The 15122-nt window shown below is 40.7% G+C and overlaps 1 protein-coding gene across 41 annotated transcripts in view; it reads right to left on the bottom strand.

Moving 5' to 3' along the window:
- Positions 1–493: 493 nt before the first annotated feature.
- The window catches only part of Rbfox1 (RNA binding fox-1 homolog 1), a 1556838-nt gene continuing 1542209 nt past the window's right edge, over positions 494–15122 (bottom strand). For 16 of the 41 annotated variants that reach the window (XM_031361938.1, XM_031361958.1, XM_031361932.1 and 13 more), the window contains 2 exons: positions 4931–5006; positions 494–3319 (listed from right to left, as the gene is read on the bottom strand). In XM_031361938.1, coding sequence (XP_031217798.1) covers positions 3197–3319; positions 4931–5006 — 199 coding nt within the window. In that variant the 3' untranslated portion in view covers positions 494–3196. Of the gene's footprint in view, positions 4553–4930; positions 5007–15122 lie in introns of all 41 variants that reach the window. The other 25 variants (XM_031361857.1, XM_031361806.1, XM_031361863.1 and 22 more) reach the window with 8 other exon arrangements.

Genomic DNA, 15122 nt, shown 5'->3' with positions numbered 1-15122 from the left:
GTAGTGCGAGCTCTCAGGTTTCCTCACAAATGGCCTCAACTACTCTCATTGCTTGTATTTGAAATTTACAGTATGCCAATATTGAGGTTAAGCCACAGACTGTACCATGCAGAGCAGCTAAAGTGAACTGTTTCTTAGACATCCCTATATGGGTCCATTGAGTATTGAAGAAAGAAAGAAAGAGGGAGAGAGAAAGAAAGAGAGAAAAGAAGGAAAGAAAGAAAGAGAGAAAAAAGAATGAAGGAAAGAAAGAGAGAGAGAGAAAGAAAAGAAAAATAGGAAGGAAGAAAGAAGGAAAGAAAGGGATATAAGAGGAAAGAGTGGCTACAGGAGCATTTGGTCTACTCCACCGTTATTTATTTTGCTGGTTCCCACTCTGGGCCTTTCATGGACACCAGGCTACAGGTGTGCATGTATGTGTGTGTGTCCATGTGTGTAAAATAGACTCCATAAAGAAATCCACAGAGACAGAAGAACTCAGAACACCAACTTAACCTTTTCAGACTAAGCTTTTATTTTTTTTGATATTACAAACCAGTTTTCTTTATTCACAAACCACTGTAAGTGATATAAACACTAATTTCTAAAGACAGATATACACATTTTCTGGGTTTGCAGATTGAGTGATGTGTGTTAAGAAGTCACTATATGCCACATTAATCTTTTTTTCCATAATTCATAATAGCAATAGTTATTTAGATAAATGAAAACATTCCAAATAAATACTGTTGTTTTAAAAAATCCAAAATGTTTGTTTACACCTCTGACATGACAGTTTAAAACGACTTATCGGCAGCTCAGCAGAGTGCCTAGACAAAAGGTTCTGCGACATCGGTTGGCACCCACTTGCTCTAAATGATTTTTATTAAAACTACATACGATTGTGGGGGAAAGTACAGTTCATTGATGGAAATCAAAACTGCAAATGAGTTTTACTTTAGCCAGCACAGTAAGAATTCCATGTTTGTGATTTCATACACAATGCAGGTTCTGGGCTTGGAAAGCTGTGGCGACTGGGAGGAGTCTGTTGATCTTTTTGCAGCCCCTTTTCTATTACTATCTTGACCCCATCTGGGGTCGGATGCTACAGCATTATGATAAATTGCTGCCTTGGATAACATGAACCAGATGCACACTGTAGCAGGCCAGGGACGTGGGAACGTGATGTTGTCAAAAAGTTCCCCCTGGCCCCATCTCTCCCTACTCAAAGGGGTCTCGTGAAAGAAAACCAGTTCCTAGAATTTGCTCTTCTCACCAGTTCAGCAGTTTATCCCCCTTCCCCTCCTCGCCCTTTGCTTTTCTCTCTCTCCCAAACCATGATCACCTGTCTTAGATACTGAAGCTACGAAAACTTTGTTTTCAAATCTCATGAAACTTTATTGATGGTTTAATATCCAACCGATCTTACGGGCATGCACGTAGGATGACGAGGAAAAGCTGGATCACAAACACTTTTTTTTTTCTTTTTAAAGTTTTGTTTGGTTTTGATTTTAAAGCAGAGTTGTTACAGCAGATTGGCAGGTTCACAGCGTGAGTTGATAACTTACTAAAGTGCGTGCCGTGGGGCCGGCACCACACACACAGGCAGTAACACTACTCAGGGAACAGCTTGCTGATATTTTAGAATTTAAATACAAAACAGGAAGACCCATGACAGATACCCCAACTTAGGTTAACTTGTAAACAGGACAACATGGGGGGATTCAAACAGAAGAAAATCACAAGCTGCAATTTTTCGGCTGTGTTGCTCTGGCCCTGCTCCTAGAAAGGATGGGGCAGGCACTGGTCTTTGGGGATGGAGGGCATGGTTCTAGTTTTTTTTTTTTAATCTTGTTTTTGCTTCCTTCTGACAATTGTTGGGCCTTGCAATAGAAATAAAGATACCAGTTTATGATAACCCTGGGGCACTGGGGAGAGGGAAGGACAGGCTCTCACAGACTGAAAAATTGCAAGTTGCTCACAGCGCAGTCATGTTTTCAAAAAGTATCAAGCTGATGAAAATACCATGATTATCTCTATTCAATGATTGCGATACTTGTAAAATGCGACTATAAATCCAGATATGATTATCATGTAATTCCATAAAAATTATACGTCTGTCTCTAACAGTTAATCTACTAAACTAGAACTAAAGCCTCAGAGACTGTCTCTAGAACATAACTCCACTGCACAGATGTAAAGTTTATACATATTTTTAACTGGTACAAAGAATTTAAGTTTTTATTACTTTCTTTTTTGGAAAAAAAGAAAAAAATAGAAACTGCTTTTTTATCACCTTTTTATTAATGTTAATTTTTCCCTCCCGTAATATAAAAGTCAGCAGTGATATCAATAATTTCTCATACTGGAAGAAATATAAAAAGAATGCTTGTTGATGGCCTAACTAGTAGCCTTTGCTTAACCTAACTAGTAGCCTTTCCTTAAATAACTAGTGGGTAGGTAAGAAGCTGAGTCCTGCAGGTGGAATGATAAGAGGGTGGACTGGCCGACACAGCTTCCTTCCTTCAACTGCAATCTCCGTGCTATACGAAGCGGAATCTTAACACAGCCTTTGGCTTGATTTTGCCAGAAGTAACTTAGAACCAGAGGTTTATGATAGTTGGTGCAGTGGGTCATTTAGATTCATCAGTTACTATATATATGTATATATATATATATATATATTTTCTTTTTTTCCTTTCAGCCAAACCCCAGTCCCAAATCCCTAAGCCCCTCCCGGCCTCCCCTTTCACAGAATAAAATAATAATAATAATAATGCAGAAAGAATGACTTGCCATTTACAGTCTTCCCAAACAGCTTAACCCCAGTAGCTTCATGTTCGGCATATAGAATTCATTTACATAATATAGCACTCTGGATATGGCCCTAAATCGGTTTTTATTCATATCTAGCCTCTCTCTAGGTCAACCACAAAAACTTCTACCGCCAGCAACTGAACTACAAAAACCTTCAGAAACCAAAGACCCACAATATTAAAATACACAGAACAAAATATTTGAGGTATAAGATAAAAAATGTAATTTTTCCTCTTTTTTTTTTTTTTGATATTTAGTTGTTTCTTTGAGTTGCTAACATGATGTCCTACTGCATGTGACGCAACACTCAGGCCTCGGAAAGCTTCCTCTCTCCCCACATTGGAAGGTTGGTTTTTTTGTTTATCTGTTTGTTTGTTTGTTTGATTAATGGTTTTATCATTTAATATGGAGCAAACCGGTTGTATCCCCCTCGGTATATACTAGCCTGCAATGAAGAAAGAACGAGACCGACATCATCAGCATGGCTCCTAGTCTTGGCATCGGTCAAGGGCGCAAAAGCATTCTGAAACAAAGCAATTCGAGGGGTGTGGTTTTTTACATGTTGCCTTTTGTAACATGTGGATCATCAGAAAGACTAATGTAAAAAAAAAAATAGACACTCAAAACCAACCCAATTAGAGGGCATCCCCTTCCCCATCCCAGGACCTTGTCAGAAACTTATGGTGGTCACTCCTGACCTCCTCTTGCAACTCCTTGTGAAAAAAAAAATAATCCCAGGAAACTGAATTCAATCAGCTGGTCCTACCTACCAGCTGTGAAGCCTCCAGTTTACAAATGGGAAAGTGGATGGATAGGAACCAGCTCATTTTACTGGTTTGTTTCTTTGATGAATGGATTAATTGATATGATGTTCCACTGGGAGAAGCTTTATGTCTATTCGAAGGTCATTTTAGACAACATATTGGATGTAGGGATTCAGGATTCTTTTCCACCCCTTTCCTCAAGTGGCCTAGGTTTTGACGCTGGGTTGTTGGATGTCACATTGAAATAAGAATAAAAGCCTGTTTCTAGGTTTGGCTAGGCAACCTATAGATTCTGATGTCTCAGGGGGGGTGGGACAGGAGCACTGCTGGGTATAATGAAGTTTATGTAGAACAGTGGGCTCTTCTATGCCTGCTTGGGTTTCTATGACCCAGGGTCCAGGCAACTGCCTAGCCATGGCTTCCTATGACACTTAAGCATTTCTCTTTCCTGCAGTTATTGGCCATTCCAATGAATGCCTGTGGGACTGAGTTTTAGGGAGAGGACTAAGATTCTCAACTCAAGCAGAAGACTGCATGCCAAGGCATTGTATTGATTGCATATGCTTCCACGCAATGGACATGTCTTACTGGACTCAAGAGTGTTAGTGCATAGAAGTTTGAACAAGTACAGGCAAATCCACCCTCCCCTTGCCCCCCACTTTTCCCCTCCCCTTTCCCTTCCCAAAACGAAAAAACAAAACAAAAGTCCCGGCTTCCCATACTCCAAGAAGAAAAGAAAATAAAAAAAACAACAAAAAACAAAAACAAACAAGACAACCCCCAAAGCCAGCTGATTCCTTAATTTCTTATGTACTAGGCACACACACAAAGTGTGCCCCTCTGTCTACTTTCGCTCCTGGGCGACTATGACTTTAAACATGAATTGTAAAAGGGGAGGAGAGGCAGGCAGATGCTCAGCTGCCTGACAGCAGAGGCCTGGAAGTCTGCAGCTTAGCTCCTCTGAAGTCTGTGCTGGGGCTGGAACCTTGGGGCTATGTGAATGAGCAGAGCAGCACGGGAGGGAAGGGAAAAAAAAGAAAAAAAAAGTTCTGCATTGACACTGCATTCCGTTAGTGATGGATTTAATTATCAAAATGACTAATTATTCCATTAAGGTAAGTGCTCGCTAGGTGAGACTTGCAAAATTAGAAATATAATAACTTACATGCACTACATTGCCAAGAAATTAAGACATTTATCAAGTTTACTGGGAGGATTAATGTGGCATTTTAGCTGCTGTTAGCACAAGAGACAAATTCAATTAAGGGAAAGTGAGAGGACTTCAACCATCAGCCCATCCGGAGGCCCCAGCTGGGGTGGGGGCAGGGAAGACGGCAGAGGAGCAGAGGACAGGAGGAGCTGCTACTCACCATGGCACCAACGCCGTAGGTGGGGGCTGGAGCAAGTGTGTGGTGGTAGGGGTCGGCAGCATAAACTCGTCCGTAACTGCAAAGGGAAGAAGAGGTGAGATTGGTCTGTGAGGTCCTCTTCTGATGTACACTGATGTACCATGATTACACTTCAATAACTCCAGCAATGAGAGACAGAGACCCAAGACAGCATGGAGGGGTCATCCTCATCCTAAAACATGAAACAGCCCCTCTTCGCTGCAGACTATGAAGAGGCTCAGACTGAGTGTGGTGATCCATCTAACACAGTTGGTCATAGGAATATATTCCACATATAGTCATATTCAAGTTAATGATGGGGACCCATTCTGAGAAGGGTATCTTTATATGATATTGTCTTTGAAACATCACAAAGTACATTTACATAAACCATGAAAACCTTGGTGGTAAAAAGTCTCAGGGGACCACTCCATAGATGTGGCATATAACTGTAAACACACACACTCACTCACTCACATGCTTACACTCACACACACATGCACACACACTCTCATGTACACTCACACTCAGATGCACATACACTCACACACATACACATCCTCATCTACTGTGATATTGCTACTTCACAGTCTGAGGCAGGCAGGAAGCAAACAGAAGAGACTGGTCTTGAGAATCCCAGTATCCCAAACAGAACTTAGTCCTCAAGAACGGATGAACTAGATGTCTTTCCCTCTAATTTGATTGTCACCACACAAATGAGATCAGGCACATCAGCGGCTTGTTTAGGAAGCTCTTGCCCAATACTTCAGATTGAAAGGAGCAGCTGTACTTAGATGAGACAGTGTGAAGGGTTTGTGGGACCCCTGGGTCATACTCAGAAATCATAGTGTGGTTTGGTTTCCATCTTAGTATCCTAGAATCTCATTCAATCTTGGGATAGTTCTTAACGATTGGAGCAGGAATGCCTTCCCAGGGTGATATGCACACTTGATATTGCATGGCCTTGCTTATTTGACAGCCATCCCCAAACTCCTTTCTGGAGATGATTTGAACAGTGAGATTTTGATACTGATCAATGTGCAGATGTTATCTTAGGGTAAGGTTCATGGAAGGCATGTGTGACGTGGAGTCTCTAGCACAAGTGGTTTGTGGAGAGCATGATCTCTAGAGGAAAAGGAGTCAGGCATAGCAAGAGAAAAGATGGAAGCAGAGAACACTGTTCGAGGCTGGCTTTCATCTCATTCTGCTGCTATTTTAGAGCTGTTCTCTCCAAAGGACGCAAGTCAGTAAGCTAATTAATGTCCAAGTAATACCAATGCCAGTTAAGGACTTTCCTACGAGGTGGAAGATTAAGCACCCAGTTGAAATAGATTTCTTTAGTAGAGAGCTAAGTTCAGGAGCTGGGGTGGGCATGGCTAAGCTGCACTAGCAAACAACACTCATAGCAACTGGAGGATGAAGGATGCCCCAGACCCACTTAGCGGTCTTTTCTTTTTTAAAATAAGAATGAGTTTATTTACACTATCAACCAGAGGAGACTCATTGTTGATCTCTTAATATGCAAGTTGAACATTCTTTATCTTTTCCATATTTTCCTTTTAGGCATTCCTCTCTGAGTCTATTAAACCAGGAGTTGACACAAGATACTGGGGCAGGACTCAGGTCTAATGGCAACATGGTCAAAGCATAAGTCCGTGCTGTCCCAGGTACTGGATGAGAACCTATCTGGTTGATCGACTTGGTTGCTTACACAGTAGACATCATGGGGAGGTAAACTGAGTGAAGGACCTTTTAAGTTTCAGACTCCCAGGTAGATCCGAGGTGGATAAAACAAAAGATGATTCCAACTTCACCAGGGACATCCTATGGGCACTCCAACAGTCACACTCTTCCTGCATATTCCAAGGCCAAGGAGCTGACATTACCCAGTCCAATCTCCAGCACTCAGCCAGGGGTCCTCAGCGGTATTGCTGCAATGAAACCTTCTCTGCAGGTGCACACTTCTCTTCGGAGCTAACAAGTGGTCAGCTCACATTCCCCTCTTTTTCATTTAATACCTTTGTTCATTCAAAATAAAAATTTCATTAGCGAGCCCACCTGTTATAAGGAGTAGCAGATGCAAGGTCAAGGCATGAGGATGGGGAATGTGACGATGGCACATGGTTTGATCTTATTGATTTATATTGCTTCTTATTGTTTCACCTGGCAAATCTGGTTATATTAACAGAAGACCTGAAAAAGAATCCTACGGCATAGATATGTTCAGCAGTAGCCAAAGGAGTTAGGGCATAGATATGTTCAGCAGTAGCCAACGGAGTTCTGAAAAGTGAGTGTGAAGATATACTTTTAGGACAATTTGTTTTTCATTTTGAGAATAGTTTGACTATAGCAACAATGTATACTTTGTGTTGGGGAGAGAGCTGAATTGGTCAAGTGCTTGTTTTGCAAACATGAGGGCCTGAGTTAGAGTCCCTCAAAAATATTTTCAAAAATGCTAAATATGCTGGTATTGGGAAAGTAGAGAGCAGTGGGTCCCTGAGGCTCAGTGGTCAGCCAGCTTAAATTACTTGACAAATTCTGGAGCTAGTGAAAAATCATAAAAAATACAAACAATAAACAAACAAAAACCCCTCAATAAAACAACAACAACAACAACAAAGTTGTGTAATATCCTGAGGGGTGACACTGGAGATTGGGCTCCACAGACAGACACATATGTGCCTATGTACCTCCACCTAAGAGTCTGCTTTTCCTGAGGTATGGATATGCTGAATGAAAGCATGACTCCATCTTCCAATCTACTCTCATTATTTGGAGGCTTTAATGCTGGGCATAGCTTCAACCTTTGCAGAAACCTCAAGGCAATAGTTTGGCAACATTCTCTTCTAAGGCTAAAGAAAATGCAGCAGCCTCAAACTATTCCTCCCAAATGAGAAGGTTCTGGTTCTCTTCAGGGTGACCTCTACCTTCAGAATACCATGGTTTTATGATGATTAATAAATTTCATTTCCACTGAGGAAAAGGGGCCATGTCAGCTCTAACTGAGAGCAAGGAAGCTTCTTTTCAAATGCAAATTTCTAAACACTCCCTTGTGTGGCAGGACAGTTTAGACACAAGGTTATTAGGGAAAATGGGGACTTGAGCAGTACTACTCCTTCAGCAGACATGCCAGGCACGTAGACACTCCAGTGTTCTCAGAGGGAACAAAGAGCAGCAGATCCCAGGGACATCCACAGAGTGAGGGCAATATGGCTTAAGGTCTGATCTGGGATGAGATTAGCATTTACACTGTTATTTCTGGTAAAACTGGACAAGACATAATAAGACTACAAGACTCTCCTGGCCCCAATGCCAACAAAGCAGCAATCTGGAGACTCACGAAGCAAGCTCACTGCAGTCCACTACTGCATTGTTACAGAGGACAGCAACCAGAGCTCCACCGGTCAAACTCAGCCACTTTTGCCCAACTCAAATCCATTCAAACTGAAAGACATTTATAGCTCTAAGATCCGCATAATCCATCCATTCATCCTTTGATTTTAATTTATCCACTATTCCTCTATTGAATTCAGTGTAAATCTATATAAATTGTATCTTATCATTTTTCCGCTTAAAACCTTCCACTGTTTTTTCATGGATTCTAGAATCATATCTACTCTTCATCTAGTCTTGTCTACCCTTAGTGTCACATGGCATATATCTGCCAATTTCTTTTACTTTTCTATACAGTTGTTCACCTCTTCCCCTAATGGTCAGAAAGGCTGTGTTTGCTCCAGACATGAACCACTTGGATGTGGGAGCAGAAAAGAGGAGAGAACCATGATTCTATAGATGCTGGAACCCATAGTATAATTTTTCATAATTTAAAAAGTTATATATATATATGAATATTTATATTTGTATATAATTGTAAAAATTACATTCACATATACACTATACATATATAGTGTGTGTGTTCACTTTTCTCACCCTTTACACTGCTGTCTTAAGTCCAAGACTCTCACTGAACCATCCTAGCTTGTCTGGCTGAACAATGAACTCTAGGAATCTGTCTGTATTGACTCCCCCATCATCATATGTCCTAAGCAGACACATGTGATCATGCTTAAGATTTAACACTTGGGATTCAAACTCGGATCCTCATTCTTACAGAGTAAGCACTTTTCCCATTCAGCTACATCTTCAGGACCATGCTGCATATTTGACCAGTAGAAATATTTATGATATACTTAATAAACATTCCCTTTAGCCACTAGCAAATACTGGAAAAAAAATCTGGGGACTCTTGAAATCTAGTGTGGAATTTTGTACCCCTACTAGATTACAAACACTAGAAAAAAATATAAATCCTTGTAAGAAAGTAAAACACGATAATGAAAACCTCCTTTGTTTGCTGCTTCAGCATGGTTTCCAGCCAGAAAGCCTCAAGTTAAAACAGGGAGGCAACATGATGTCCCCTGGGGAGAATGCCAAGAGCTTCCATATCCAAGTCCTGTCTTCATACTGTCCTTGTTCCTCTATGTCAGACTCCTCTCTTTCTCAGATCCACATCATTCCCACTCCAACATAGTGTGCTTCTGTCTGAGCTCTACCACATTCACATGTGAAATGTACGAGAACAAACCTGATGCATTTGTAAACCATCCACAGAGAAGAGAAAACAGTAGGTGCAAGGCATCTTACATGGCTTCTAACAAGCTGCCCTATCACTACTGCACGTGCCTGTGATTTCAGAGGCATCAGAAAGGTGCTATTCTAAAATGCTTGCAGGTACTTCTAGCAATCAAATTACAAATGCTGTGGCATTAAGATCTACCTAAGTTATAAATTTCAGCTGTACCTTCAAATATTGTACTTGAACTCAATGTTACATTGCAGTGAAGTGAATGATTTTTCTATCTGTTGAATGGGAAACAAGAATCTATATTTTTATTTGTTGCATATCTATGTGCAGTGTGTGCATGAACATGTGTTTGTACACATGTACTAATGTATGTAAACAGCAGATGTTGATACTGGGTGTGCATATGAGGCTAGACATTAATGCTATGTGTCTCCTTTGCTGTCCAACTGATTTTACTGAAGCAGAGTCTCTTGCAGACACTAGGAGCTTGCAAAGTGGGCTAGTCTAGCTAGCCAGCTTGCTTGAGTCTGGCTGGTACACCACCTGGCTTCTATGTGAGTGCTGGGGTTTCTATCTGGCATCCTCATACTTGCATGGTAAGTCTTTATCCATTGAGCCATCTTTCCAGCTCTGAATCCAGATATTTTGAAAAGTGTTTTGTGAATCCTACTGTGGCACAGAAATGTAACATTATTATTATTTTCAAAAATCTAGTTAGGACAAGCTGGGTGCTAATGAAATCTGATGTACCTGCGTGAGTAACCCAAGCAGAGTTCCAACAGTGTCACAGTTTTCTGCTAAGGGTATAGTAAGTATGGTATAATTAATTTCACTCCTTTTCAATTAAGAGTCTTGTACAATCTCTTTAACATCACCTTCCCATGCCTCTAGTCTCAGAGACAGCTGGAAGAATTCCTATGAGGCAGAAAGGTGGATGAATTCTGTAACATTCTCAGATGGACTTTATAAGGTGGTGTGGCCTTCCTAGACAGTTCAATTTTGTTAGGGAAGTGACTGACTTGTGTCCCTCTTGCAAGAATGGTGGTGGAGGGTTCTTTCCACATTGCCATGCTTTCTAGGATAGTGAGTGCCCCCCAGTCTGTATAGTGCCTTTAGGGACTATTGTATTAGTCTATAGGAATTTAGGAAAATGAATCCAGGTTAAGCACATACTTATTGAAAAGGTATGAGGGCTCAGTGGTTCTGATGCCCTGGTATGTGGGGAGCTCTGGGGATTAGACAGTAGATCTTCTCTTTCACATTCTAACAGAGGTCTCAGTCTTAACATGTTCACTGGCCAATCCCAGTGTCCACTCTTAGTAAGACTCTTAGCTAGGGAGGAGGGAGGAGGGAGGAGGCAGAGACTTCAGTTGTACACAGACATTTTATGCCTATTATATCAATCTCATCTGGCAAATTCTGAGAACTTTGAAAAATGAGGATTAAAAAGATTCAAAAGGAAGCTCTTTAGATTTCTTCTCTGCTGGCAGAATGTACTGTTGAACTGTCACTTCCCCCTATCCAGAGGGGAGTACATTAAGAGCACACCTGACCCTGACCAAGTCAGTTCTTGTTTGGGCCACACCCTCTGCTCTTCCCAGGGATTGGAACTGGGAAAGCAGCTCTTTTCCCTTAGAGGAGAAGGAAGAACACTCAAAGGCACATGGCCTTTGGGCTCTTTTTTATTCCCTAGAGCTAGTGTGATGCCATCCTTCGCTCGGCCACCATCTGTTCATTTCCCAGCATAAGAGTTATGAGCATTCCACTTTTCAACTCAACCAGTTACTGTTTCTCACTTATAGAAGCAGGCAGACAAACAAGCGAGCAGACAAAGAAACAAAAACCCTACCACCTGACAGAGTCGTGGGGAATATCTGATCAAAAAAATCTTTGTAATTCTGTGGATACAGACTCTCATAAATCCCGTGGGCTTTCTCTGAGCTCAGAATGGGGGAAAACTTCTCTCTTCAAAGACTCAGGAAATATTGCTCAAACTATGCTAGGTTTCTGCTGAAGACCTTTCTTATTCCTGGACTGGACCAGGCTGACTTATTTCTGAAATGAGTGAAAATTCTTTCTTTCATGCAAATAAATATCTGATCAGACAACCCAGGAGGCTCAGGACAACAAAAGATTTCCCCAGGCAATTACTGGGTTCCACCATTTTCTCACTTTTAGGTTAAGGATAGAACAACATACTCCATCTGGAGATGGTTTTGAGATATGTGTTTGCTTTCATGTGTCTTTGACACAATGCTGGGTATCCACAGCTTAAAGGAAGGAAGCAATAGATAGATCCTACCTTGAGGTCAGTGCATTGACTACTCTTCTCATGGTACCCAGGAAGCAGGGAGGAATGCATTTATGATAGCTGGCTTTTCCCTTCTTTGTAATTCTGTCTGGATTCCTAGTCTATGGGGAAGATGTTTTGTATAATTAGGGTGGGCCTCTATCCATTAGTCCATCCTTTTGAGGAAGTAGAGGCATGCCTTTTAATCTTTTAGGTATTTCTCAACCTGGTTGACAATGAAGACAAACCATCTATGGTCATAGTAGCCAATATTTGGGACAGACCTTCCAGGAGCAATGGCTCACATCCAGCTACCAACAGGTCTGCAGTGTCCTTATAGGAAGGTTTGACTTTCTGAGCCACAGACCCCACATTCCAGTTTCCTGCAATAGGATAAAGACCCACTGAAAAATATTTAGAAGAAAAATTTCTCATATTTAAATGAAATCAGAGGGCAATAATTAATCCTGGAATGTTTCTATTCACTTTCTTGTGGAGCGACCAACTGGAATTCTGAGTATCAGGTCTTAACATTTCCTCTATAATAGTGTACACATTTGCAAATACTATTTCTGAATCACGAATCCAGCACAACCTTTTTCCCCACAAAAGCTCTAGATTAGGAGAACCAATTCAGACTCAAAATTCAAAACTGAAAACATCTAGAAGTCAGCTCCTAATACATCAAAAGCTCTAATGTACAAGTGGAGATGGAAGGCAACTCTGTTCCTCTCCACAAGGCTCTGGTCTTCAGATTTGAGTCCTTGCTCACTTCCTTGGCTTGCATTCAGAAATCAGCTTCCAGAATCACTGAGGACAGATCCAACCTTATGATCTTCCCAGTTACTCCAAAAGCAGGACAGAAGAATGCATCCTCTGAGCTCTGAAGTATCAGTGTGAAAGTCTCAGAATTTTCCTCTTCTTTCTTTCTTTCTTTCTTTCTTTCTTTCTTTCTTTCTTTCTTTCTTTCTTTCTTTCTTTCTCTCTCTTTTTCTTCCTTCCTTCCTTCCTTTCTTCCTTCCTTCCTTCCTCTCTCTCTCCCTCTCTTTCTTTCTTTCTTTCTTTCTTTCCTTCCTTCTTGTCTTTCTTTCCTTTTTAAATTTTCTTGCACACAACTTTGTGATGAACATAAATGTTCACACAAATATAATACCTACAGAATGTAAAAAAGTTGGACTCCATGTCTCTGTAAAATCAGAGAAAATAATGTTTTCCTTCCTCTCAATGCAGTTTCAATACCTTACATTAGTCTGAATCTCAGTGGGGCAGGTGTGGAAACAAACAAACAAAGAAACAATCAAAAACTAACTTGATTCTAGATTTACCAAGCAGAATAGCAGCCAGCCATTTAGGAAGACACAATAAGTCCCACTTTAGGCCTTGCAGTAGGTTAGTCTGTAATGAAAGCCTCATTGGAAAGAAGAAGCATGGGCACACTCTAGACAACCTTTTAGAAACCCTCTTTCTCTTTGTCTTAAGACCATTGTTGTAAAAGCCAGAAGGAATTTCCCATCATGTTTTGAAATCACTGTGGTATTCCAGAGGCAACATAAAACACGCAAACAGTCATAGAACCATTTGTGTCCTTCATCAGCTCTGTGATCTAGTAATCCTGCAGAGAAGTGGAGGGGAGCAGTAGCTAAGACTCCTTGGAGTCACCTCTCCCTCTGCTACCTGCTAACTAAAGGCAGGGATCCTGACAGTACAGGACTTAAATATGTCTACTTATCCAAGGAGATCAGAGGCTTCCAGAGGCAACAAGCACAGTGAGAAAGATGTAAGTTCTGGGATCTGAACCCAAGGCATTTTCTTCTATTCTAACAACAATAACAACAACAATGACAACAACCACACACACAGTCATATACATACAATGCTTTACTTGGAAACACATGAAAGCATAAAGAGGGGGTACAGTCCTAATGAATTGTGTGTTTCTTTAGTATAATCTGGTTTCAAAGAAATAGTGTAACAGATACAAATATGAGTACCATATATTGTTTAAAATTCCATCGTAGTCACACTTGGAAAAACAATTTTGTTTTTACTTATCTCAATATATTTAAACTACAATCACTTTTTTATAATTATTAATGGAATGGCTTATACAATAATTAAAACTTACATGTTTATCAATTCCATTATTACATACTTTAGATTTAGAAATATAGATGGGCCAACCACAGCTCAGGGCTCAAAGTCAGGAGAGTAGAAGACCCACATCAAGAAAAGACTCCAGAGTTCTCCTTACCAATAGAAAAGACTTCCCAGGTGTATGGCTAACTCTGCTATGGAACCACCTGGGAGAACTTGCTAGAATGTTGATCTTCAGGTTCCCCTTTTGGACCCAGGAATCTAATGCCTAGGGTTGAGGGTGGGTGAGGGACTGTATCTGAAATAGGTTTCACAGTCTGAACTTGATACATCTTTCCTAAGGTTTCACTGCTGTCACCTCCTTCCATTAGGCAGATTCAGAGTTATCTATATTTCCCTAATTTTACCAGGTAAATGGAAAAGGCCATTTTATTTTCATGAGTACATTTTATTGTTATTGCATGCCACAAGCCTGGAACAGTGCCTCATACACAGTAAGCTCGCAATAAATGGGGCGATTATTATTTTTACTAAGTACCTTTGCTTACATGTTCCCTCTGCACCTGCAACTTCCTGCAAAGTGCACATCACACTCCACTGGAAACACCACCAATTAACCACAAATCAGTTTTCTCCATGACAACTTTGCTGAGTGGTCAGAAGATGCTGATGAGGGGAGGACAATTAGAGGTAACTTGCTGAAGGATCCATTAGAGGAACGACCAATTTAGCAATTTCCTCTAAATATTACCTGAAAGCTTATTGCAGGTGTGTGCATACATGTAGGCTCAAAGGGACTAAAGAAAGAAACAGAGCTTACACCTAGCCTGGTGTCCTAGGTATGCCAAATATTGCTTCTTTACTTAAGAGACCTAATGCACAGTGGATGATTCCAACAGCTTTTACTATTTTCATTTAGCTAAGTTTTTTTTTTCCAAATACACCACACCCAGGTTGGTACCATAATAAGCATTGGCAAGTGGGGGTACTTTTCTCTGTGGGTTCTGAGGCTTGGAAAGCAGGTTTTCATGATTGTGCAACAAGAACTTTACTGCCTGAGCTCTTTATTGTGGTAAATTTGTGTGTATGTGTATGTGTGTTTACTTATATATATATACACATGTACATATATAGCTTATTCACACAATATAGCAAGTTATTGATGCTGAATAATTCAGCAGAGCCCACAGAAGAGACAGTTGTTA

This window comes from Mastomys coucha, unplaced genomic scaffold (assembly GCF_008632895.1).
Source record: "Mastomys coucha isolate ucsf_1 unplaced genomic scaffold, UCSF_Mcou_1 pScaffold12, whole genome shotgun sequence".
Classification (NCBI taxonomy): Eukaryota; Metazoa; Chordata; class Mammalia; order Rodentia; family Muridae; genus Mastomys; species Mastomys coucha.
The sequence above is the reverse complement of the archived record's forward strand: the minus strand, read 5'-3'. Positions and strand labels throughout refer to the sequence as shown.